The following is a 25,857-nucleotide window of genomic DNA, read 5'->3' as shown; positions in this document are numbered from 1 at the left end:
CTTAAATAGTAATGTTATCAATTTATTTTGTATATTATTAAAGGGTAAAAATTACAAAGAAAAAGAAAGCATGACGACTCAAAATATATATATTATCCACCAGAAATTCATGTTCTCTTTGATTTAAGACTAACTTTGAACGACTTTCCAAAGATCATAATTTATTACCAATGAAACATATAGAGATTATTAGTTTCTTACACTATAATTTGCAGCTATATTAAAAAACAAGTGCCCTCAATATTAAATTTTATCAAAATCCTAATCAATGAATTCAAATTTTGTAATCTTAGATTTCGTTATTTCTTTTGATTTTCATATTTCGTTCTAGCTTATGGTTCCCCCGCAACCACGAATTTAACTTGACTTGAAGATGCAACTACCTAAGAATGATGATTTTCAACCACCACTCTCAAACCTTTCTATGGATGTGTTGTGTATATAACACAATAATTTCTTCGTATTTGCCTAAATTTCGATGAGCGGAGTTATTCAATTACGTATTTCGATGAAATAGTCGAGATGCACACAAGTTGACCCGACACCACTATCATAAAATAAATTATACAACAAAATACAGTAAGTCAATGATTTTTCAACACAATAGATCATAGAATGACATGAAGAAAATCACCAGTATTAAAAAAATAAATACGATACTGATAGTACTTGTACAAACAAATGGATAACCTTAGACTTACCATAAAAATCTTAGACCGGTTGAACTCAGATTTTCGTGTGAAAATAAAAATAGTGTCTCCAATATTTTCTCCAAAACAAAATAATAAGAAAGAACTCGCTCAAATGATTCATATTATGGAAATATACAAATACTAATTACAAATTCGGTCCATCTTTAAATTCATGTAATAGATATCGGGAGAGAATTGACGTTACGAAGAAAAATTACTCTAAGAAAAAGACTCTCTCAATGTTTCGTGTTTTTTTTCCTTATAATCGAATCGCACCACAGGTCACACCACAAGATGTCTCTTACCTCAAACAATAGTTTGTGAAGTTCCATGCAGTATTTCACCTATAGGCTAGAATATGACACCACGACGAGTATAATCGTGAATCAATAGTATTTCACATACATTTTCTTTTGTTGATCTCTAATCTATTTAGTTGAGGGAGTGAGTGTTTAAAATATTATAAGTTCCTCACTCTTACTTTTAGTTAAAAAAAATAAATTATTGATCAACATTTATATTCTATATAAATTCAAATTAATCCCTTGAAAAGAGGACATGAGCATTATTAGATGGAAGAGTTGTATTAGATGAAAGATTTATCCGAGAGACGTGAATTTAAATAGGGGAAGAAATTTATTGCCCTAATATCAAGGGAAGTGCAGCTCAAATTTGCCAATTGTTCGTCAGGGCAAGATTGCACTCTCATACAATTTAACAAGCTTATCATGCAAAATTAACAATCAAACTTTACAATTCCATCCAATATAATTTTTACAATTATTGTTATTGACAATAGCTTTTGGTAATATTTGATACAAGATATTCGTGCAACGCACGAACATAGAGACTAGTTATTATAAAAGCACGAATGTTTTACACTAAATGTTGAATGATAAAAATATCCTTAAAATGTTGATCGACTTTTATACCCTTATATTTTGTCTAAAAGATAGTCCATATTGGATAAAATAGTAATATCTAATACGAATTTGCTTAATATTTGGGAATCTGATACCAACTAATGATAAAACTTTTTAAAATTATAATCCAATATAAAGTTTTAATACTAAACTAATTGTACGTGGACAATTACACTAAACAATAATAGAATCCCATATGCTTTGAGTTTCAAACCCATAACAATATCCCACGCATGAAACACATATTGCATCTATATAAATAATTTCATTATATTCACGCTATTTCAACACAAAACATCTATACGCGAATCTTTTAGAGGTAATTTTAGTCTCTTTCAGTATCATATTTTATAGATTAGATTTTGGCTCTCTAACATAACCAAAAGAAAGCTACTGACAATTACGAAGTTGAATGTTTAATTTTGTGCATGTTGGCTGATAATTCATTCACATCTTTATGGGTTGTTAAGAAAGATTTTTGTTTGTTTGTTGGAAGGGATATTGATGTAAAGATTAACTTAAGCTACACTCGGAATAGTAGGAATATGGTCTCTACATCCCATCCAAAGGAACTATATTTTTATAGGAGGACTGCACGTTCCGAGTATTTGAGCAAGTCCGTTTTATGATTTCAAACTTATTGTTATATTCGGGCGGGGCCCCCGGGGCCCCAAGTGTTAACCGGATGAGGCTCGGACTAATTTCGGACTTGGGAGAAAAATGCTGAAGCTTTCTGCTTCTGGTACGATCGCACCTGCGCTTGGACAGTTGCAGGTGCGACCATCGCAGAAGCGGAAAGGGGAGGGCAGGCGACCACCGCAAATGCGGAATTTTTGCGCACCTGCGAACGCACAGGTGCGAGACTGGGCATGTCGAGTGAAACTCGCACCTCCGAGGAATTTTCACAGGTGCGAAGCCGCATGTGCGGTCAATCCCTTCGCATGTCCGGAAAACTTGCTTGGGCAGAACCTTAAAACCGGACGAGTATCAGTTAATTTTAGTCCATTTTTCTTCCATGTTTGAGCGATTTCAGAGCTTTTTGAGAGGGGATTTCAACTAGCAATTAGAATGTAAGTTAATTCTACACACCTTGAGTTAAATACATAGATTATGGGTAGATAATAACTAGTAAATCTTGGAAATCAAGGGTTTAGATGAAAAACCTAAATTTTTATAAAAATGAAATTTTAACCACGAAAATGGTTATGGAATTGGATGAAAATTATATATTTGAGTTCTTGAGATTATGGGTAACGCTTTTCTCGAGGTGAATTTTAGGAATTTTACCATTTTGGATAGGGTAATTTATTTAATAAATAAATTTCGAATTATTGAACATGTATTAATTATTTTATATAACTTTTGGATAGTTTCGGATTTTTCGGCATCGAATTGAGGTTTTACGCAACATTTGATCGGAAAAGTGGACTTTGAGACAAGGTAAGTCTGTCACGACCCAATTTCATCTATAGGTCGTGATGGCGCCCAACACTACGGCTAGGCAAGCTAACTAATAAGTCAAACATACATTAGTTAAACTTTTATTCCAAGAAAATAATAAAATACCAATTTGTACTAATGTGTGTGCCAAGACCCGGTGTCACAAGTGCATGAGCATCTAGTAGATTATACAAAACTCCAAATACTGTCTGAAATGAAATAGACAGAATATAAATATCAGAAGAGACACAGGTAGCTGCAGAACAGCTCAGAAAGGCAGCTCACCACTATGCCTCGGAATGACGTGGGTATGTGATGATAGGTCCTCCACTAGTACCTGTCTCAGATCCTGCACAAAAAGTGCAGCAAGTGTAGTATGAGTACATAAACAACGTGTACCCAGTAAGTATCAAGCTTAATCTCGAAGTGGTAAAGACGAGATGACCGACTTTGACACTCACTATAGGTCAATAATAATTGAAATAAAACTAGAATATTTAAATCAGCATGATTTACAGAATTTACAATAATTTATTTAATCAGCGGAAATAATCAAATTCCTTCAAATGTAATAATTCTCAATATATTAATTAAATTCCTTCAATTCAAATAAATTTCAATGTATCAATTAAATCTCATTTACAGGATTAACAACTAATTCCTAAACAAGCAAGAATAATAATTCATTAAATTTCAAGGATTTTTTAATTTATTAATTAGCTTCACAAGCTGAAATAAATTATTAAAGTATCGTGTAATTATTATTATTAAGCACGATTTCTGTCGAGGACGTACGACCCGATCCAGAGTGTCGTATACACTGCCGAGGGACGTGCGGCGCGATCTATAGATGCATCTATCCTGCCGAGGCATTCGGCCCGCTCCACAAGAAAGAAGGATATTTTTTTTATGTACCTCCGGAAGGAGAGTATATTTATTATAAGGTAAATTCGAGAAGAGAACAATTTCTTTTAACAATTAATTAATTTAAACAAATAATCAAGCCTATGATATTTCCATCCTTTAATATCTTTATCTAACAATTCACAATATATTCATATAGATATCAATTAATATAAATAAATCAAAGAATATAATTTACACAAGTAAGGCATGCTTTGAGTCCTAAACTACCCGGACTTTAGCTTTAATAGTAGCTACGCACATACTCTCGTCACCTCGTGCGTATGTAGCCCCCCACAATTAGCAATAATTATTTAATTTTAATCACCTATGAGGTAATTTCCCCCTCACAAGATTAGAAAAGATACTTACCTCGTCTTGCTCCAATTTAATCCACTATAATACCTTTTTCACGATTATCCAACTCCGTCTGGCTCGAATCTAGCCAAAATAATTCGATACAATCACTAAATATTATAGGAATCAATTCTGTAAGAAAATACTATATTTTTAAGAAAAGATCCTGAAATTAATTAAAAATTCGCTCGCGGGGACCTATCTCGGAATCCGGCAAAAGTTATGAAATCCGACAACCCATTCAATTACGAGTCCAACCATACCAGTTTCACTCAAATCCGACTCCGAATCGATACTGAAATCTCAAAATTTCGTTTCTATGAGATTTCTAAACTTTTCCAAATTTCAATCTCAAAACATTAATTAAATTGTGAAAACAATGATATACTTGTATATGTAGACCAAATCCGAGTTAGAATCACTTACCCCAATGTTTTTCCCTTGAAAATCTGCCAAAAGTCGTCTCTGCTATAGGGGTGGACATAATACCGGCCGAACCGAAAAAACCGGCCGAACCGTGAATTTTAATTTTTCGGTTTCGGTTTAAACGGTTATTCGGTCGGTGTGCGGTTTTAAAAGTATTAAATTTCGGTTTTTCGGTGCAGTTTACGGTTTTGGTATTTCGGTTTTCGGTTAAACCGAAAAACCAAAATTTTGAACTCATACCCAAAATTTCTGGCCTACAGACTTACGCTACCCATACCCATCTGAAGCCCAAGTTAGCCAAGCCCATCTGTACCTTAGCCTATTAGCCTATTAGTCTTACTAAGCCCAAATGCTCAAATTAGATGTTAGTCTTTGGTTCTTTGAAATGGGAGGGTGCATTTGTAGAATGCTCTACTGTTTGAGATTTTGCAGTCTTTTCTGCAATCTTTTTTCTGTTCTTTTTCATGCATTGCCAAAGCTTAAAATCTAGTGGTATAACTGGTATTTTGAGAGTGTCGGACTGCCAACTAGAAACAGTGAAAGAATTTACTACAATTAAATATCTGTAGTCTACATCAGATATAAAAATCTTGAACCGTTAATAATCGAAAAACTAAACCGGAAATAACCGAACCGAACCTTGAAAAAACCGCACCGAACCGTAAATACTTTAGTTTGATTTGGTTATTAATATTACAAAATCAAAAATCGATAAATCGAACCGTACTTTCATAATAACCGACCGACGCTCACCCCTACTCTGCTCAAGCTCAAGTTCGTCAAAAATGGCAAATGGGACGAATGCCCTCTTTTTATAAAACTGCCCAGCACCCTTCGGAGCTGGTCCTCGAACTGGGCCTCGATCGCGGCTTAGATCATAGGCTCGATCCTGGACCTCGGTCATGGCCTCGATCAGGGAATCGAGGTTGGGCCTTTGATCATAGCCTCAATCATGGCATCGAGCTTGAGCCTTCGATTGTTACCCTTGATCTTGGGTCTCGATCCCGACCCTCGAGCCTTGCCTTCGATCTTGGGTCTCGATCCTGGACCTTCGATCATGGCCCTCGAGTTGGACCTTCAATCATGGCTTCGATACACTAGCTCAAGCCCGTACCTCGTGAACCCTGGGCTCGATATCTGGCTCGATATTTGGGCTCGATCACAGCCCAGAATGTCCAACAAAAGAGGAAAAATTGCATCAGCTTTTTAACTTAAAATTTTGATCCGTTAACCATCCGAAACTCACCCGAGGCCCTCGGGACCTCAACCAAATATACCAACAAATCCGAAAATATCATACGAACTTAGTCGAACCTCTAAATCACATCAAACAACGCTAAAATCATGAATCATACCCAAATTCAAGCTTAATGAAACTAAGAGTTTTCAACTTCTACATTCAATGTCGGAACCTATCAAATCAACTCCGATTGACCTCAAATTTTACACACAAGTCATAAATGACATAACGGAGCTATGAAATTTTTTGGAACTGGATTCCGACTCCGGTATCAAAAAGTCAACTCATCGGTCAAACTTCCAAACTTAAATTCTTATTTTTAGCCATTTCATGTCTAATTTAACTACGGACTTTCAAATAAAATTCCGAACACGTTTCTAAGTCCAAAATTACCATACAGAGCTGTTGAAATCATCAAAATTCTATTCCGGGGTCGTTTTCTCAAAATGTTGACCGAAGTCACACTTAGCACTTTAAGGCCAACTTAAGGAACCAAATTTTCTGGTTTCACCCCCAAACACTTCCAAATCCCGAACCAACCATCCCCGTAAGTTATAAATCATTACAAGCACCTACAAAAAGTTTATTTTAGGGAATGGGGTTCTAAAAGTTAAAATGACCGGTTGGGTCATTACATTCTCCACCTCTTAAACAAATGTTCGTACTCGAACGGGTTTAGAATTATACCTGGAGTGATGAATAAGTGTGGATATCTGCTCCGCATGTCTTCCTCGGCCTCCCAAGTCGCTTCCTCGACTGGTTGGCCTCTCCACTGGACTTTTACTGCAAAAATCCTCTTGGACCTCAACTGGCGAACCTGTTTATCAATAATGGCAATTGGCTCATCTTCATAACCCCAGCTATTATCTAGCTGAATTGTGCTGAAGTCTAACACATATGATAGGTCGGCATGATACTTCTGAAGCATAGATACGTGAAAAATCGGATGAACTCCTGATAGGCTGGGAGACAATGCAAGCTCATAAGCAACCTCCCCAACTCGTTTCAACACCTCAAATGGGCCTATAAACCTTAGGCTCAACTTGCCCTTCTTCCCGAATCTCAAAATTCCCTTCATCGGCGAAACCTTCAAGAGAACTTTTTCACCTACCATAAATGATATATCACGCGCTTTCTGATCCGCGTAACTTTTTTGTCTGGACTGTGCTGTACGAAGTCGCTCCTGAATCAACATTACCTTTTCCAAGGCATCCCTTACCAAATCAGTACCATATAACTTAGCCTCACCTGGCTCAAACCATCCGATATGTGAACAACATCGTCGACCATATAAAGACTCAAATGGAGCCATCTCGATGCTGGATTAGTAACTGTTATTATAAGCAAACTCGGCCAAAGGCAAGAAACGATTCCACTGACCTCCAAAGTCAATCACATATGCCCTGAACATATCCTCCAAAATCTGAATTGTCCTCTCTGACTGTCCATCGGTCTGCAGATGAAAGGTTATGTTGAGCTCTACACGGGTCCCCAACTCACTATGTACTGCTCTCCAGAAATGTGAAGTAAACTGAGGGCCTCTATCTGATATGATGGAAATTGGCACACCGTGCAACCGAACTATCTCCTGAATATAAATCTGGGCCAACCTCTCTGAAGTATACGTAGTCACAACAGGAATAAAATGTGCCGACTTAGTCAACCTGTCAACAATCACCCAAACTGCATCAAACTTCCTCAAGGTCCGCGGCAACCCAACTACAAAATCCATAGTAATTCGTTCCCATTTCCACTCTGGTATGGTCATCTGCTGAAGTAGGCCACCTGGCCTCTGGTGCTCATATTTAACTTGCTGGCAATTTAGACATCGAGCTACATACTCAACTATGTCCTTTTTCATTCGTCGCCACAATAATGCTGCCTCAAGTCACGATACATCTTCGTAGCACCTGGATGAATAGAATATCAAGAACTGTGTGTCTCCTCCAGGATCTTTTTCCTCAGTTCATCCACATTAGGAACACACAGACGATCCTGGAGTTGTAGAACACCATCTGCACCAATAGTGACTTCCTTGGCATCACCTCGTAGTACCGTTTCACGAAGAACCACCAGGTGTGGGTCATCATACTGGCGAGCCTTGATCTGCTCAAATAGTAAAGATTGGGCCACAACACATGCAAGAACTCGGCTGGGCTCTGAAATATCCAGCCTCACAAGTCTGTTAGCCAAGGACTGAATATCTGAGGCTAATGGCCTTTCCTCTGCTGAAATGAAAGCCAAACTACCCATACTCTCCGCCTTTCTGCTCAAGGCATCTGCAACCACATTTGCTTTGCCCGGATGATACAAGATAGTAATATCATAATCTTTTAGTAACTCCAGCCATCTGCACTGTCTCAAATTTAGGTCCCTCTGCTTGAACAAATGCTGCAAACTGCGATGATCAATGTAAACTTCACAAGACACCCCATAAAGATAATGCCTCCAAAATTTAAGAGCGTGAACAATCGCAGCTAACTCCAAATCATGTACCGGATAATATTTTTCGTGGGACTTCAGCTGACGTGAAGCATATGCAATAACTTGCCCTTCCTGCATCAATACACAACCCAAGCCAATGCGCGAAGCATCGCAATACACTATATACATCCCCGAACCGGAAGGCAACACTAACACTGGTGTTGTAGTCAATGATGTCTTGAGCTTCTGAAAGCTCACCTCACAATTATCGGACCATCGGAATGGAGCACCCTTCTGGGTTAATTTGGTCAAAGGTGCTGCAATAGATGAAAAACCTTCCACGAACCGACGATAATAACATGCCAAACCCAGAAAACTCCTGATCTCCGTCGCTGAAGTGGGACGATGCCAACTCTGAACTGCCTCAATCTTTTTGGGATCAACTTTAATACCTTCGCCCGATACAATATGTCCCAAAAATGCTACAGACTCTAGCCAAAACTCACATTTAGAGAACTTAGCATATAGCTTTTGTTCCCGCAATGTCTGAAGCACTACTCTCATATGCTACCCATGTTCCTCCTTACTGCGCGAATAGATTAATATGTCATCAATGAAGACAGTGACAAATGAATCAATATATGGCATGAATACTCTGTTCATCAGATCCATAAACGCTGCCGGGGCATTAGTTAAACTGAAGGACATTACCAGAAACTCATAATGACCATATCTAGTACGGAAAGTAGTCTTCGGAACATCCGAATCCCGAATCTTCAACTGATGGTACCCCGATCTCAAGTCGATCTTAGAGAATACCCTAGCACCTTGCAACTAGTCAAATAGATCATCAATACGCGGCAACGGATACTTGTTCTTAATAATGACTTTGTTTAATTGGCGATAATCAATACACATCCGCATTGTTCCATTCTTCTTTTTCATAAATAATATTGGTGCACCCCAAGGCCATACACTCGGTCTGACAAACCCTTTGGCTAGTAACTCTTCAAGCTGTTCTTTCAATTCTTTCGGAACCATGCGATACAGTGGGATAGATATAGGTTGGGTATCTGAAGCCAAGTCAATAGAGAAATCAATATCACGATCAGGTGTCATACCTGGAAGATCTGACGGAAATACATCGGGGAACTCCCGAACTATAGGCACTTAGCTGGAGTCTCTGCAGTGGTATCCCGAACATAGGCTAGATAAGCCAAACAACCCTTCTCAACCATGTGTTGAGCCTTTATAAAAGAAATAACTTGATTAAACGAACTAACAGGCGAACCATTCCACTCCAGCTTAGGCAATGCTGGAATAGCCAAGGTAACAGTCTTGGCATGACAATCTAGAATAGCATGATATGGAGATAACCAGTCCATGCCCAGAATAATTTTAAAATCAGTCATCTCAAGCAATAGGAGATCTGCTCTAGTTTCATAACCACAGAATATAATAATACAGGACCGGTAGATCCGGTTCACAATAACAGAATCGCCCACAGGAGTGGATACATAAACATGAGTACTCAAGGACTCACGAGAAACACCCAGGAATGGAGAAAATAGAGATGACACATATGAATACGTAGATCCTGGATCAAATAATACTGAAGCATCTTTGCCACAAACAGAAATAATACCTGTAATCACGGCATCTGAGGCCTCTGCATCTGGTCTAGCCGGAAAAGCATAGAACCGAGCTGGAGCGCCAATTGGCTGGCCACCGCCTGGCTGACCTCCACCCCTAGGACGTCCCCTACCCACTTGTCCTCCACCTCTGGGTGGTCGGACTACTGGTGGAGCAGCTGGTCCGGTAAGCATAGGCTGCTGACCCTGCTGTACTGGTCTACCTCGAAGCCTGGGGCAAAACCTCCGCATGTGACTAGGATCCCCGCACTCGCAATAACTCTTTGGTGCGATGGGCTGCTGACTAAGTGTCTGGCCCTGGGGGCCTGAATACCCACTGGGAGGACCCTAAATAGCTGGCGGGCGGTAAGAACTCTCTGGGATAGCACTGAGATAAGGTCGCACTGGAGCACCTCGAGGAGGTGGTGGTGCTGGATATGGGGGTCTGCTGGACTGTCCCCTCACGAACTGACCTCTGCCCCCGGACGGAGCACCTCTGAACTCTCCAGAGTACTTGAACCACTTATCTCTCATAATATGCTCTCGGCTCCGCTGACGTACACCCTCAATCCTCCGGGCTATCTCCACAACTCGCTCATAAGAAGTACCCATCTCAACCTCTCGAGCCATAGTGGCCTGAATACCAGTATGTAAACCGGCTACAAACCTTCGCACTCTCTCTGCCTCAGTAGGGAGTATCATTAGTGCATGGCGAGATAATTCAGAAAACCTCGCCTCATAATCAGTCACTGACATCTGACCCTGCTGGAGCTGCTCAAACTGAAACCGCAACTCTTCCCTCTGGGAGGGTGGAATACACTTGTCCAAGAAGATACGGGTGAACCTGTCCCAAGTCATGGGAGGAGAATTTGCTGGTCTGCCAAGAGCATAAGACTGCCACCATCTACGGGCTCTACCCTATAGCTGAAAAGTAGCGAAATCAACCCCATGGGATTCCAATATCCTCATGTTGTATAGTCTATCCTTGCAACGATTAATGAAATCCTGTGGATCCTCATGTCGCTCACCCCCGAAGACAGGAGGATGTAGTCTAGTCCATCTGTCCAATAGTTTCTGAGGATCGGCGGCTACAGCTGGCCTGGGCTCAAGTGTAGCTGCTGCCACTAGTTGGACTTCACCCACGGGTAGTTCACCCTGGGTCTGATATACAACAGCTGCCTGTCCATGAGCATGCGCGGTAGGGGGTTGTGCTCCCCCGCCCGCCTGAGATGTGGTTGGGTCTGCCGGAAATAAACCGGCCTAAGTCATATTGTCTATGAATCGCAGCATACGACCCATGATATCCTGAAATCCCAGTGCAGATGTGAAGTCCACCGGAACTGGCTCTGCCATAGGCACCTCACCCTGCTCCTCAATAATGGGATTCTTTATTGCATCCACTGGCAGCATAACCAGAATAGTCCTGGGACGTCCTCGCCCTCTACCACGGGCTGGAGCCTTCCCTCGGCCTCTAGCAACTGGGGGAGTAGCTCTTCCCTGGTCTGGAATCTCATTAGAGCGTGTTCTCACCATCTGTGAGGGAATAAGAGAAAGATATTTAATACTACATCAATTGCACGATGGAATATGAAGAAAGGTAGTTTCCTAACACCATATAGCCTCTCGAAGATAAGTACAAACGTCTCCGTACCAATCCGCAAGACTCTATTAGGTCTGCTCATAACTTGTGAGACCTACGTGAACCAAGTGCTCTAATACCATGTTGTCACGACCCAATTTCACCTATAGGTCATGATGGCGCCCAACACTATAGCTAGGCAAGCCAACTAATAAGTCAAACATGCATTGGTTAAACTTTTATTTCAAGAAAATAATAAAATACCAATTTCTACCAATGTGTGTGCCAAGACCCGGTGTCACAAGTGCATGAGCATCTAGTAGATTATACAAAACTCCAAATACTGTCTGAAATGAAATAGACAGAATACAAATATCAGAAGAGGCACTGGTAGCTGCAGAACGGCTCAGAAAGGCAGCTCACCACTAGGCCTCGGGATGACGTGGGTATGTGATGATAGGTCCTCCACTAGTACCTGTCTCAGATCCTGCACAAAAAGTGCAGCAAGTGTAGTATGAGTACGTAAACAACGTGTACCCAGTAAGTATCAAGCCTAATCTCGAAATGGTAAAGACGAGATGACCGACTTTGACACTCACTATAGGTCAATAATAATTGAAATAAAACTAGGATATTTAAATCAGCATGATTTACAGAATTTACAATAATTTATTTAATCAGCTGAAATAATCAAATTCCTTCAAATGTAACAATTCTCAATATATTAATTAAATTCCTTCAATTCAAATAAATTTTAATTTATCAATTAAATCTCATTTACATGAGTGACAATTAATTCCTAAACAAGCAAGAATAATAATTCATTAAATTTCAAGAATCTTCCAATTTATTAATTAGCTTCACAAGCTGAAATAAATTATTAAAGTATCGTGTAATTATTATTATTAAGCACGATTTCTGCCAAGGACGTACGACCCGATCCAGAGTGTCGTATACACTGCCGAGGGACGTGCGACGCGATCCATAGATGCATCTATCCTGCCGAGGCGTTCGGCCCGCTTCAAAAGAAAGAAGAACATTTTCTATGTGCCTCCGGAAGGAGAATATATTTATTATAAGGTAAATTCGGGAAGAGAACAATTTTTTTTAACAATTAATTGATTTAAACAAACAATCAAGCCTATGATATTTCCATCCTTTAATATCTTTATCTAACAATTCACAATATATTCATATAGATATCAATTAATATAAATAAATCAAAGACTACAATTTACACAAGTAAGGCATGCTTTGAGTCCTAAACTACCCGGACTTTAGCATTAATAGTAGCTACGCACAGACTCTCGTCACCTTGTGCATACGTAGCCCCCCACAATTAGCAACAATTATTTAATTTTAATCACCTATGAGATAATTTCCCCCTCACAAGATTAGACAAGAGACTTACCTCGTCTTGCTCCAATTTAATCCACTATAAGGCCTTTTCCACGATTATCCAACTCCGTCTGGCTCGAATCTAGCCAAAATAATTTGATACAATCACTAAATATTATAGGAATCAATTCTGTAAGAAAATACTATATTTTTAAGAAAAGATCCCGAAATTAATTAAAAATTCGCCCACGGGGCCCACATCTCGGAATCCGGCGAAAGTTATGAAATCCGACAACCTATTCAATTACGAGTCCAACCATACCAGTTTCACTCAAATCCGACTCCGAAATCTCAAAATTGCGTTTCTATGAGATTTCTAAACTTTTCCAAATTTCAATCTCAAAACACTAATTAAATTGTGAAAACAATGATATACTTGTATATGTAGACCAAATCCGAGTTAGAATCACTTATCCCAATATTTTTCCCTTGAAAATCTGCCAAAAGTTGTCTCTGCTCAAGCTCAAGTTCGTCAAAAATGGCAAATGGGACGAATGCCCTCTTTTTATAAAACTATCTAGCAGCCTTCGGAACTGGTCCTCAAACTGGGCCTCGATCGCGGCTTCGATCATAGGCTCGAGCCTGGACCTCGGTCATGGCCTCGATCAGGGCATCGAGGTTGGGCCTTCGATCATAGCCTCAATCATGGCATCGAGCTTGAGCCTTCGATTGTGACCCTCGATCTTGGCCCTCGAGCCTTGCCTTCGATCATGGCCATCGAGCTGGACCTTCGATCATGGCTTCGATACACTAGCTCGAGCCTATACCTCATCAACCCTGGGCTCGATATCTGGCTCGATATCTGGGCTCGATCACAGCCCAGAATGTCCAAGAGAAGAGGAAAAATTGCAGCAGCTTTTTAACTCAAATTTTTGATCCGTTAACCATCCGAAACTCACCCGAAGCCCTCGGGACCTCAACCAAATATACCAACAAGTCCTAAAACATCATACGAACTTAGTCGAACCTCTAAATCACATCAAACAACACTAAAACCATGAATCATACCCCAATTCAAGCTTAATGAAACTAAGAGTTTTCAACTTCTACATTCAATGCCGGAACCTATCAAATCAACTCCGATTGACCTCAAATTTTACACACAAGTCATAAATCACATAATAGAGCTATAAAAATTTTCGGAACTGAATTCCGACTCCGGTATCAAAAAGTCAACTCATTGGTCAAACTTCCAAACTTAAATTCTTGTTTTTAGCCATTTCATGCCTAATTTAACTACGGACTTCCAAATAAAATTCCGAATACGCTCCTAAGTCCAAAATCACCATACAGAGCTGTTGGAATCATCAAAATTCTATTCCGGGGTCGTTTTCTCAAAATGTTGACCGAAGTCACACTTAGCACTTTAAGGCCAACTTAAGGAACCAAATGTTCCGGTTTCACCTCAAACACTTCCAAATCCCGAACCAACCATCCCCGCAAATTATAAATCATTACAAGCACCTATGAGAAGTTTTATTTTAGGGAACGAGGTTCTAAAAGTTAAAATGACCGGTTGGGTCATTACAAAGTCTCTCGTCTAATCTTGTGTAATTTCATCAAAGTATATTACCAATTTATTGTGATCAAATTAAATATTAAAATAAATTATATATTAATTAATTAATTATGATGTATAATAAAAATTTAAGTACATATCAAAACATCTTTAGTTCTTTACCAACACCAACTACGTTAAACGACAGTAGCACACGTGTCAGTCAGTGATCCCTACCCTTTCATCGAATGCCACGCCCCAGGTACTCACTCACCTACCCTAAAAGCTCCAGCACGCTACGCTCTTTCTTTCCCAGTCGCCAGTGGACCAGTCTTTCTCACTCTCCATTCCTATATAAAATGACAGAGTGCACAGTGCGCTTAGCCTCTTTTTCTCGCTCTGTCTCTGCTAACTTGCGCATCTCACCTATCCGATTCTCTCCTCTTTGCCGATCTCTGCCGTTGACCTCTGCATCTATTATTGGCAAGTCACTTTTTTGCTCGCTCTCACATAGGAGAATCTCAGTATTGAGTACAAACTCGACGAAATCTCAGTTTAGAACTAAATCATCAATGGCTGAGACTGTGACAGGGAAAAGTAAAGGGAAAGTTGAAGTGTTTGATTCTGAAGAGGAACTTGCCGTGTCTCTAGCGAAGTACACAGCTGATTTATCGGAGAAGTTTTGCAAAGAGAGAGGTTCTTTTTCTGTTGTTGTTTCCGGTGGTTCACTTATCAAGTCTCTTAGGTAATTGTTTATTCTCTTCGTTCTTAGTCTTTTTGGGATGGTTTGGTGTTTAAGTTAATTGGATGCTTGTGTTTGTTGCAATTGTGCAGGAAATTGGTGGAGCCACCATATATTGATTCAATAGACTGGTCGAAGTGGCACGTTTTCTGGGTGGATGAGAGAGTGGTCCCAAAGGATCATCCTGATAGCAATTATTTGCTTGCTTATGATGCTTTTCTATCCAAGGTATTTGTGTCTTTATACTATGTATTGATTCTAATGGTGCCCCACGATGTGATATCTCCTCTATATATGAACATACATAGTGGTAGTTTGTTTATACAGGTGCTCCCCCACGTTTGAAGGAAGATCTGTATTAATTGTTTGAGTTTCTAAAAAAGAGTGTAATGGTAACCTCAACAGAATGAACTGCCCTTTATGGTGCTTTTATTTTTCATTTAAAAAAAAAATCAAGCTGCCTTTATGGTTCTATCTGAGTATTGATGGAATAAACTTGTAGTTATTAAGCTTTCCATTCATCAACTTCGGATGAAAGATTTGGAAAATCAGATGAAAAACTAATTATGTCAGGAGTTGAGGCCAGTGGTAACTGGGAATGCAAGTTGTGCCCATACTGTAATCAAATAATGTACCACAATGCCATGGCTTAAGACAGTAAATAAGATAGTCCTGCTAATGCATCAGTGAGGACTAAAATGATTTGGCACCCCCTGCCAAAATGAATGTTTCAAAGTTTCATAAAATTAAACAAGCCTTCTTCTATCATAGGGAACAAGAACAACAAGACTTAATAACAACCTGTAAGTTATGAATGGAAAAGAAGAAAAGATATAACTAGGTGTTTATACGGAAATTGATTTCGGAGAAAATTAGGCTAGAGAGAATAGGTATATAATTGAGTAATAATTAGTAATTATTGGTATGTCATGGTGAAGCCAAAAGAAGACTCATTTTTGGTCTGTTTGGATGCATTAAATATGGGGGTATGATTAGCTATTTATAGGATGAGAATAAACCTCTAATCATGACAAGTGTGATGCACTTGTCCATAATTACTATGCGTGAAGCCATTTGACTAATCTATGTAACTATTTCTCCATAAACTCTCATGCATGAAGCCACTTGGCTAATCTACTTAGCTATTTGTCCATAAGCTTTCATGCATGAAGCCACTTCGCTAAAATATTATTGTAACATTGTTAACAATCCCCCACATATTTTCTTAAAAAAAAATCAAGAATAAAGAGTAAAACTTGCTTGATTTGTATTTAAAACAGTATACACTTGATTAAGTCACCTATATGAGATTTTGATCAAATCTTTAGAGTTCTCATGAATAATCAAGCACATGTGTGGCCTATTTGCGCAAAATCGTGTCAACAACAACAACAACGACCCAACAAAATACCATAAGTGGGGTCTGTGGAGGGTAGTGTATACGAAGACCTTACCTCTACTCCGAGGGGTAGAGAGGTTGTTTCCGATAGACACTCGGCTCAAGAAGACGAAAAGAGACAATATATCAGTACCATCAACAAAAATCATAGAAATAATAACATTACAATCGCGCAAAATCGCGCCGAACACCATAATTGTAGGGGTCAAAATGTGATTGATGAAATCAATGACTTACAAATAAGAATTATTGGTCATATAAATATTCTATTTCAACAATAATTATTCTGTGAGTCAAATTTTATCGGTCTAAGTTTGGTTTATAGTCCAAAAGACATCAATAACTTCCACCTTTATGCTCAAAACTAATCAATCAGATCTCATATCTCAAACGAACCAGAAACCTGTCAGTTTCTCACAATCTGCGCACACATAGTCCAATGTAACATGGGTAATCATGTGACTCCAGAAGGATTGATCCAAATCCATGCGCCACTTGAGTTGTATTTGTGTTGGCTGGTTCGCCTAACCGGTTGGGTTAGGTGTTATCACGACTTGGTGCGATTTGTATCATGACAACACGCGAGTGAGTTATCAGAGATTGCTAGAAATATATTGCATTTGGACCCTACAAATCTAGCAAGTTTTACTCTTTGCTCTTTAAAAATCTTTTGAAATATGTGGGGGATTGTTGGCAATATTTTAGCTAAGTGGCTCTATGCATAAGAATTTATAGACAAATGGCTAAGTAGATTAGTTAAGTGGTTTCATGCATGAGAGTTTATGGACGAACAGTTAAGTGAATTAGCTAAGTGGAATCATGTATGTAAAGTTATGGACAAGTGGGATGACACTTGTCAATTGTCATTATTAGAGACCGATTCTCATCCTATAAATAGCTAATCACATTTTTAATCCATGAGAGTACACCAAAAATTGGCCTTCTTTATGGTTTCATCATAACATACCAATAGTTGCTAACTATTACTCCATTATAATACCTACTCTCTAGCCTTATTTTCTCTGCAATCGATATCCCCAAAACACTAGCTGCTCGATCTTTTCTTCTTTTCTATTCATAACTTGCTGGTGGTTATTTAAATTTTGTTGTTCATGTTTCCTCGGATAAAGGAACGCTTGTTTAATCAAAGTCCGGAACCAAAATGATGCATTTTTGGATTCAAGACACAAAAATAGGTGGAAAAAACTATTGACGACTTTTTATACATAGCACATGTTTTTAATGCGCTATACCTTAACGGCCAGTTACCCTGTTAAGGTATAGCTCATGAAATACATGCTCTATGCTTATTATTTGATAGACTCAGTATAGCGCATATATTACATGCGCTATACATGAATGTGAAAAGGCGGTCAGGTATGGTGCATGTAATTCATGCCGCTCATTCATGATGATAAAAAGTAATCACATGTTGTTATACTACACTAAATGCACATATTTTTGTTGTACAATTATAAAAATAATCAACAAGTAACACAAAATATTCAACATGTTTATTACAATGGTATAATAAACAACTTTCAAAAAAAATTGCTAAACATTAAATTAATTCAGGTAAAAAAACACCCACAAAATCATGCAAAACATTACTGCGAACTAACTATACACACACACACACACATATATACAACTTATAATAAAAGAGTGTTTCGAAATACCTATTTTTGGATGTTTTTGAACGGAAAAAATTTGCTGTTTTTTCAACCGAATCGAGCACAAATCGCGTAATACTCCACGAGGCAGCCTTGGATCGTGTCTTTTATCGATAAAATATGAACGACAAAAGTTTCCAGGGAATAAAGTGGGCTCCAATAGATTTTTGTAAAAACAATTTGTGTGTTGGGGGGGGGGGGGGGACCGTTTTTGAGGTATAGCGCATTAAAAACATGCGCTATATATAAAAAAAGTCATAAATAGTTTTTTCCACCTATTTTTGTGTCTTGAGTCAAAATGCATCATTTTGGTTCTGGACTATGTTTAATCCTTTCTTAGGACAATATCAGAATATCTAGCACGACTCATGTTATTTGTTTATCTGCTAATAAATATAATATTTATTTACCTTTTCCCTTGTATTTTCCAGCAGATTTCTTGTTGTTCATACATTTTGTGCATTGTCTCAGCATAGTAGATCAAGTACTAAATGTTGCCCTAACATGTTAGTACAAAGATCATCTTGATCAAAAGGAAAAGAGTTAGTACTAGGATCATGTGAGTTTCGAGAGATCTCGCTGAGGTAGAAACTTAAAGAGACGCACACTCAAGATTCTGTTCATTGATCCACCAACTTCTAATATTCTAAAATCCAAAAGAGAGTGATATCCTAAGCTGCAACCAGCTTCAGCTTGTTCTTGGATTAAACATGTGGTCGCAGAGGTTGTTGGCTGGTATTTTTTGAAGATAGAAATGCAGAAATGAAGACGGTCCCCTTTCTCCTTCTATTGCTTGGGGCGGGAGGTGGAGCGTAGGCTGTTTTTTGAGAATTACACAATTTCTACTGTTGTTTTCAGTCATAAAGAAAAAATGCATTGCAATGGGCTATTGTGAAAGTAGGAGAAAGGAAGAACCACTTGTCATACGGGGCGAAATGATTGCTTGCCAAAAGCTTACTGGTAAATTATGGGAAAGCCGAGTTTCTTTCAGAAACAGTCTTTCTACGGTAGGGATAAGGTCTGCGTACACACTACTCTCTCCAAATCCCACTTGTGGGAATATACTGGGTATGTTTTTATTTTGTTGTTGTATGGGAAAGCTGAACCTCCCGCTGCTGTGTAGGGGAAATGCCTTTGGTATGCTAAACAAACCTGCCCCCCTATTACTGATACCCCTATTCATTTCCTTGGGATGTGGCCATTTGGCTTTTGCTCCTTGTGGCTTGACGCTATTTTTTAGGCTCTTGATTAATCATGTGCAAAGCTATTGGGTGCTGTCATTTGAATAGTCTCTTTATAATGAATAAAAAAAAAGCAAATTTACCTATGTGGTTTTTTTTCTTTTTTCTTGGAGGGGGTGGGGTGGGGGTGTCATTTAAATCCTCTCTTTATAATGCACCCAAAAAAAAAAAGAAGCAAATGGTACCCAAGATATCATAAACCAATTGTTTGGATGAGCTGGATATGCCAAATCAGTTTTAAATGACATCCTCTGGAATACATGGTAACATTATGTGATTCATGTAAAAAGGCAACATATAAAGAATTTGAAAAAAGAAACTGTACACTGTACAAAAAGAAGAGAAGTCAGAATAGAGAACATTAAATTTTACTTTTGGCCTGCACAGCATATCCTTAAAATCCTGATATAAATAACTTGTCAATCCTTGAAGCCCTTCCATGAATGACTTCTAAACAATGTCTGAGGTGCCTCTTCTTTTTCCCTCTTTCGTGTGGAACTTAATATGAGAGACAATGTCGTATTAGCAAAATACTTCAAACATCTACCATTGTAACCTTACCTACTTTAAACTAAATGATATTGTTTTGGAGATTTTTGTTAGTAGGGTAGTTAAAGTCTAGAGGATCAGCTGAAAAGTAAGTGAATAGCTTAAGCCCAATTGACACGTTTGGAAGTTCAATGAGCAAAATTGCCCTCACTCAGTACTAGTGGCAGACCCAGGATTTTGTGCAAGCGAGTTCAATCTTAGAAGTATATAAATTTAGTCGTAAAATAGTAGTTATCAAGTGGGTTCAAATAAAATATTTATGCAAAATTTACACAGCTTTAATCAAATTTATACGTATACACAGTATTATTTTTTTGTGAAGCGGGTTCAGTTGAACCCGCTAGCCACCACTTGGGTCCGCCACTGCTCAGTACCATGTAGACTTGCTGATAAGCACAGTTTGAACTTATGTTGACTTTGCTTAACTCCGGCTTAGTATGATTTAAGCGGGTTTGAAATATATCCTCAATCTTGGCCTATACACTTTCAGTGAAGGCTCTTCGGTAACTATAGCAAGTTGAATGGACTTTCTCTGAGCTGTGCCATCTTATCTGGCAGTCCCAGCATCTCCAAAGCTACATACTATTTGAAATGAAGATGTTTACAAACTAAATTACCAAATTCTTTTCTGAAAAGACTTCAGAGATGCATGGCTGCTGAGAGCATCTTTTGGATTACGAATTGTTCATAATAATCGAACAAAACTGCCCAAGTGGTTTGATCTTATTAAGAATGATGATAAGCTCTTGCTTCATCACTCTTCTCCTTACATCTTAACTTTTCTCATTTCACGTCTTAATTCTATTTACTAAGCTTTTTGGCTCACCTCTTCTTTCTCTTGGGCAGATACCTATTCCTAGTGGCAATGTGTATGCGATAAACGATGCACTATCAGCAGAGGGTGCGGCAGATGATTACGAGACTTGTCTAAGACACTTGGTTAAGAGCAAGATTGTAGACATATCCGATGCTACTGGATTTCCAAAATTTGATGTGATGCTATTGGGTATGGGTCCCGACGGGCATGTAGCTTCCTTATTTCCCGGGCATCCTCTTGTCCATGAGAAAGAGAAGTGGGTCGCCTTCATTAAGGAATCTCCAAAACCTCCACCGGAAAGGATTACATTTACATTTCCTGTAATAAACTCATCCGCCAATATCGCTCTTGTTGTAGCAGGTGCTGGGAAGGCAGATGTAGTGCATAAATCGCTAGGTGATAGTGAAAGTTCTGATTTGTTGCCCGTGCAGATGGTTTCACCTGAAGGAGAATTGGTTTGGTTTTTAGACAAGGCTGCAGCTTCAAAGCTGTAAGGATGAAGATATATGAGTTGTGAATTAATGCTTCATTGCAGTGTGTATTTTGTAATTTCAATGCACTCTGCCAGTAAAATGTTGAGGTTTCATATGCCATTATCCAATTTTTGGCAGTTTTTCCTCACTTGTTTGAGTTGTTTCTGTAATGATGATTGGCTATCAGGAAGTTGCTAATAAAAGTGCAGTTTGTGCTGTTATTTCCTCTTCATATACAGGTTAGGCATGTGGACAGATTCTTCGTATCATTACCTTGGTGTAATGTGCCAACATTATTCAATTTGGTGCAAAGCAACGCTTATTTGATCATAAAGCTTAGAAGCTTCTTCCTTCTTTGTCAAACGAAGCAGATTCAAAGCAATAACGTAATGGCTTACTGCAGCGTGATAGCTAGACGTGGATTATAGTACTTTATATTAGCATTGCTCAATTTACAAATATTTGACATTTTGACTCGATGCTAAAGGTTATTTTACTTGAGAGTTGAAAAGTAAGAAAAATAGTGTACAAGGGAAGATGTTTGGTCGACGACAGTGACAAACTGCCAGTTTGGATTAATTTCAAGTCAGCCTTTCGGGTACAAAACACCATTACACGCGTAACTGTGATATCTAAGACCAAGGTTTGTCTGCTTTGCCATATTTCTGATTTTGCTCTTTGATCTCACAAGGAATAAGAATTTCTTCGCTTACTGATTAGTGATTACGACTTACAGTACTCCGTCCCCGGTGTTTACCGTATTATAGTATTAAAAGCCACTTCAGTGTACTAGGAAATAGACAATAAGGTTGCCGTCTCAGAGTTGGGATGAATCAATGTCTTCAAACACTATCAAAGTGATTAAACGAGAGTTTGTTGGAAAAGGCACTGCCAATTTTGTTTAAGTGATCTAGATTTAAGTGTGCATACACGAACAAAAGTCACAATCTTTATTGGGAGGGCATGGCCTGCTAATTAAGCAGGAACAAATCAATGGTTAAAAGATCCCAGCTTTCACACCTTGAATTTCACCCTCATATTTGCACTTCATTTGGTGTACTTAAGTGCCAGTGAATTGAGACAACTGGAAGTTGGCGGAATGCATGTGATGTCTCAATCTCTCTAATATGTTTTCTATTAAGTGGATGTCATTAAAGACAAAACAAGAAGGACATTGCTTGGTTTAGGTCTAATCTTGTTCCAAGGTTAAAAGAGAAGCAATTAGGCGTCGAAAGAGGAAAAAAGATTTGGAGTCTGTCAGACAGCTATGAGACCATCCCAGGCCTGGCAAACAGAGCTGAGAACGATCCTCTACTGCTCCAAGGCCACACAAGTAACCATGGTAGACTGTTAATCACGCTCTAGTCTCATAGCCATGCCTCGTCAACCAGACTTGGTTTTCTGTCTCCTTAGAACTCAAGGATACAGTGGTACGAGCCTATAGAACAGATCCTGTTCAAGTAAGGTCGTGCCCTTCAGTTGTAATGAATGGCTCGATAAACAGCAGATTGATAAGTTAGCGGGCCGATGTGGGACAGCTCTTATGCCAATCTTCAACCCTGACAAACTACTGGGTTTTCCACTCACTGGCAACGTAAACAAATCAAATCATAATACAATAGAAGTCTACTGGGTGATTTTGATTCGTGTGGAGAAAACAAAAATACTGACAATGAACTTAATTTTGAATCAAAAACCATTCCATTTTTTAAAAAGAAAATCTCGCTTGCATTATACATTATAGCATTATACCAACTTCCTCACACCCTAGAGTATATTGAATCAACAATCTTACCTGCGGGTGATTTCTTTGAACTTTGCCAAGATTTCAATCTCGTCACACAGAAAGCCTATTTTCCTTCTCCGGCAGTCCACCGGAGTTCATCTTTGGGGGGAGGTGAGAGGAGAAGATGTTGGGGAGGATTGACACCCGTCACTTTTACAAGACAGTTAATTGTGAAATTTGAACCTTTTTACACGTGTCCAAGTGAGAAAAATAAACATAATTATGGTAAGAGGGAGAGTGAAGAAATTTTGAAGAAAAACTTTATAAAGTTCAATTTTTGCAAATATAAATAGTCAAATCAGTACCTGAAAATATTAAAATTTAGTATTAGAAAAATCGAAGTACCTTCGATGCCTATACATGTCCTAAGAATCTCAAAAAAAAAAAAATCATTTCATTTTAATTAATAAATAAGTTACTCTATGTTCCATGTTATATTACATTTAACTTTTTTATTTGTTCGAAATAAATTGACACTTTTTTATACTCCTTTCAAAACTCTGTAGTTCTAATATTTCTATGACACTTTTTTATAAGAATTAAATTACATATTTAAGACAATAAGATTCAAAAAAAATTTGAAATATATTTATACATGTTTAATTAATGCGTCAAAAGTATCATTGTACATTATGAAATTAATGGAATAGTCAACAGCAATTTTTTATACCTGAAATCTATGTTCCTTTTCTTCTTTGAGGTAAGCTGAACAATATAAAGATCAAGGATTGTGTAATATAAGTTTAATCCTAGTGTTAATAAGGACAAATAATATGAAGTCAGAAATTAAAATTGTTGTAAGAAAAATGATTTCCTCCCATTAGTGAGGTAAGTTCACTTTATTCTTTGTGATAGAAAATGGCAACTAAATACCAGAAAATAATTTTATCTTAAACAATATTATATTTCAAAATGACTTTCGTTATTACACACACCAAAAATTTAAAAAGAAATAAGATAAATGGAAAAAGAGATCCACTCATTTTCGTTTGCCTAGTTCTATTTGGTAACCGAGCTACAAGTCAAGTGTCTAAGGTTTGGTTGCCTACGGGCTCTTCAACTGAGCCCAAAATGGCCTAACGACAGACTGCAAATCAAAAAGGACATTTACATAAATAGCCGATCGAATTTATTATTTATTTTTTTGATCGTATATATGAATTATCTATTTTCCCTAAAAAATAGATAACAATTAAATTTGTAAGTGGTTTTAAGGATACATGTATTAATTCAAGACAAACGATAAATTGTGTTAGATTAAACAGATAAATGATGTAATAAATTGTCAAACCAATCAAGAGGAGTGATCCCGGACTTAGTAATAGCTTAATGAAATGCCTGCCTTTGATCCCGGGCTCACGTTGCTGATGATTTGATGAACAAAAGTAAGAACTTTAAATAAAAGAGAAAATAAGAGTATATTGCCTTGATGAACGTGTTACAATGTGTCTAATGAATAATCACACACCCCTTTATATATCATGAGAATTTTACCCTAAGTACAATTCCATGAAAGGTAAAAATCTTATGTTTGACTAATCACCGATTCTCTGCCGATAAGTGCCAAGCTTCACGCCCGTGACATCCGACTGGTCACGGTGCTCGATTATCTGGTAATGCTCTCCGAGGCCTTTGGGATTCGAACCGAACCTGAGGGTCATGGCCCCGATACTCCTAAGGACAGGTGTCACGACCCAAAATCCCACCACATGCGTCGTGATGGCACTTAATCTCTAAGACTAGGTAAGCCGATTACAATTACATTTCGAGCCATTTCTTTTAAAAAAATATATAATTTAATATAAGTGTCGAAACCAAAAGCGGAAACAAATATAACAACCTCCCAAGACTGGTAATACTGAGTTACGAACTCTAACTAAATACATGGAATGATCTCAAGGATCAAATATACAATACTGTTCGAATAAGAGTTGACAATACAATATAACAGAAAGACTCCAAGGGACTGCGACGACCAAGCAGCTCTACCTTGAATCCTTGCGATCAACACACTAACTCTACCCGAGTCTGATATCTCTAATACCTGGCTCTGTACAAAAATATGCAGAAGTGTAATATGAGTACACCACAGTCGGTACCTACTAAGTATCGAGACTAACCTCGGTGGAGTAGTGACGAGATACAATCAAGACCACTCACTAGTTAAATAACCTGTGCAATATAGCATACGAAAATAATCTATATCTATACTATATTAAAAGCACGAAGACCTTTAGCAAAATGTCGTTCGCCTTTTTTACCCTTAAAATATTATTTTCGCACAAGACAAAATAGTCATTTGAATTATATGCATTTAATTATTTTTCAAATATCTATGATTTCTCAAATCAATTAGATTTTGTATATTATATCCTTCCTTATTTGAACTACTAATATAACTTATTTAATTTGTACTATTTCTTGGAGACTTTAATGAACACGGAATGTTGTGAGAAAAATTACTTTCTTCCCAAGTTTTTGTTTATTTTCTCTATTTATTTTGTTACTAATTTAATTATTTTAGACTAAATTATATTAGAAATAAATTTATTAGTTAAAAAATAACATAATAATGAACAATAAATATATGAACTTTACATACTAAATATCAATGAGCAACAATTAGTTAATTTAATTTCTATGGGGTAATTTTCCCCTCACAAGAT

The 25,857-nt window shown here is 38.0% G+C and overlaps 1 protein-coding gene, 1 long non-coding RNA gene and 1 other non-coding gene across 3 annotated transcripts; 1 reads left to right on the top strand and 2 right to left on the bottom strand.

The window, feature by feature from the left end:
* Positions 1 to 14,811: 14,811 nt before the first annotated feature.
* LOC104086632 (probable 6-phosphogluconolactonase 4, chloroplastic) lies at positions 14,812 to 21,626 on the top strand. Its single transcript, XM_009590948.4, has 3 exons — positions 14,812 to 15,256; positions 15,346 to 15,481; positions 20,962 to 21,626. Exons 1-3 carry the CDS (start codon positions 14,871 to 14,873, stop codon positions 21,424 to 21,426), a joined length of 987 nt encoding a protein of 328 aa, XP_009589243.1. The 5' UTR covers positions 14,812 to 14,870; the 3' UTR covers positions 21,427 to 21,626.
* A 1,019-nt stretch (positions 21,627 to 22,645) lies between these two features.
* LOC104086631 (uncharacterized) lies at positions 22,646 to 23,401 on the bottom strand. The gene is made up of 2 exons (XR_684139.4): positions 23,201 to 23,401; positions 22,646 to 22,991 (listed from the first exon to the last, which is right to left on the bottom strand). It is a non-coding gene; the product is annotated as an uncharacterized lncRNA (long non-coding RNA).
* On the bottom strand, positions 22,657 to 22,875 carry LOC117274273 (small nucleolar RNA U3). The gene has a single exon (XR_004504373.1). It is a non-coding gene; the product is annotated as a small nucleolar RNA U3 (small nucleolar RNA).
* Positions 23,402 to 25,857: the final 2,456 nt, after the last annotated feature.

The sequence above is a fragment of the Nicotiana tomentosiformis genome, chromosome 3, assembly GCF_000390325.3.
Source record: "Nicotiana tomentosiformis chromosome 3, ASM39032v3, whole genome shotgun sequence".
NCBI lineage: Eukaryota > Viridiplantae > Streptophyta > Magnoliopsida > Solanales > Solanaceae > Nicotiana > Nicotiana tomentosiformis.
The sequence above is the reverse complement of the archived record's forward strand: the minus strand, read 5'-3'. Positions and strand labels throughout refer to the sequence as shown.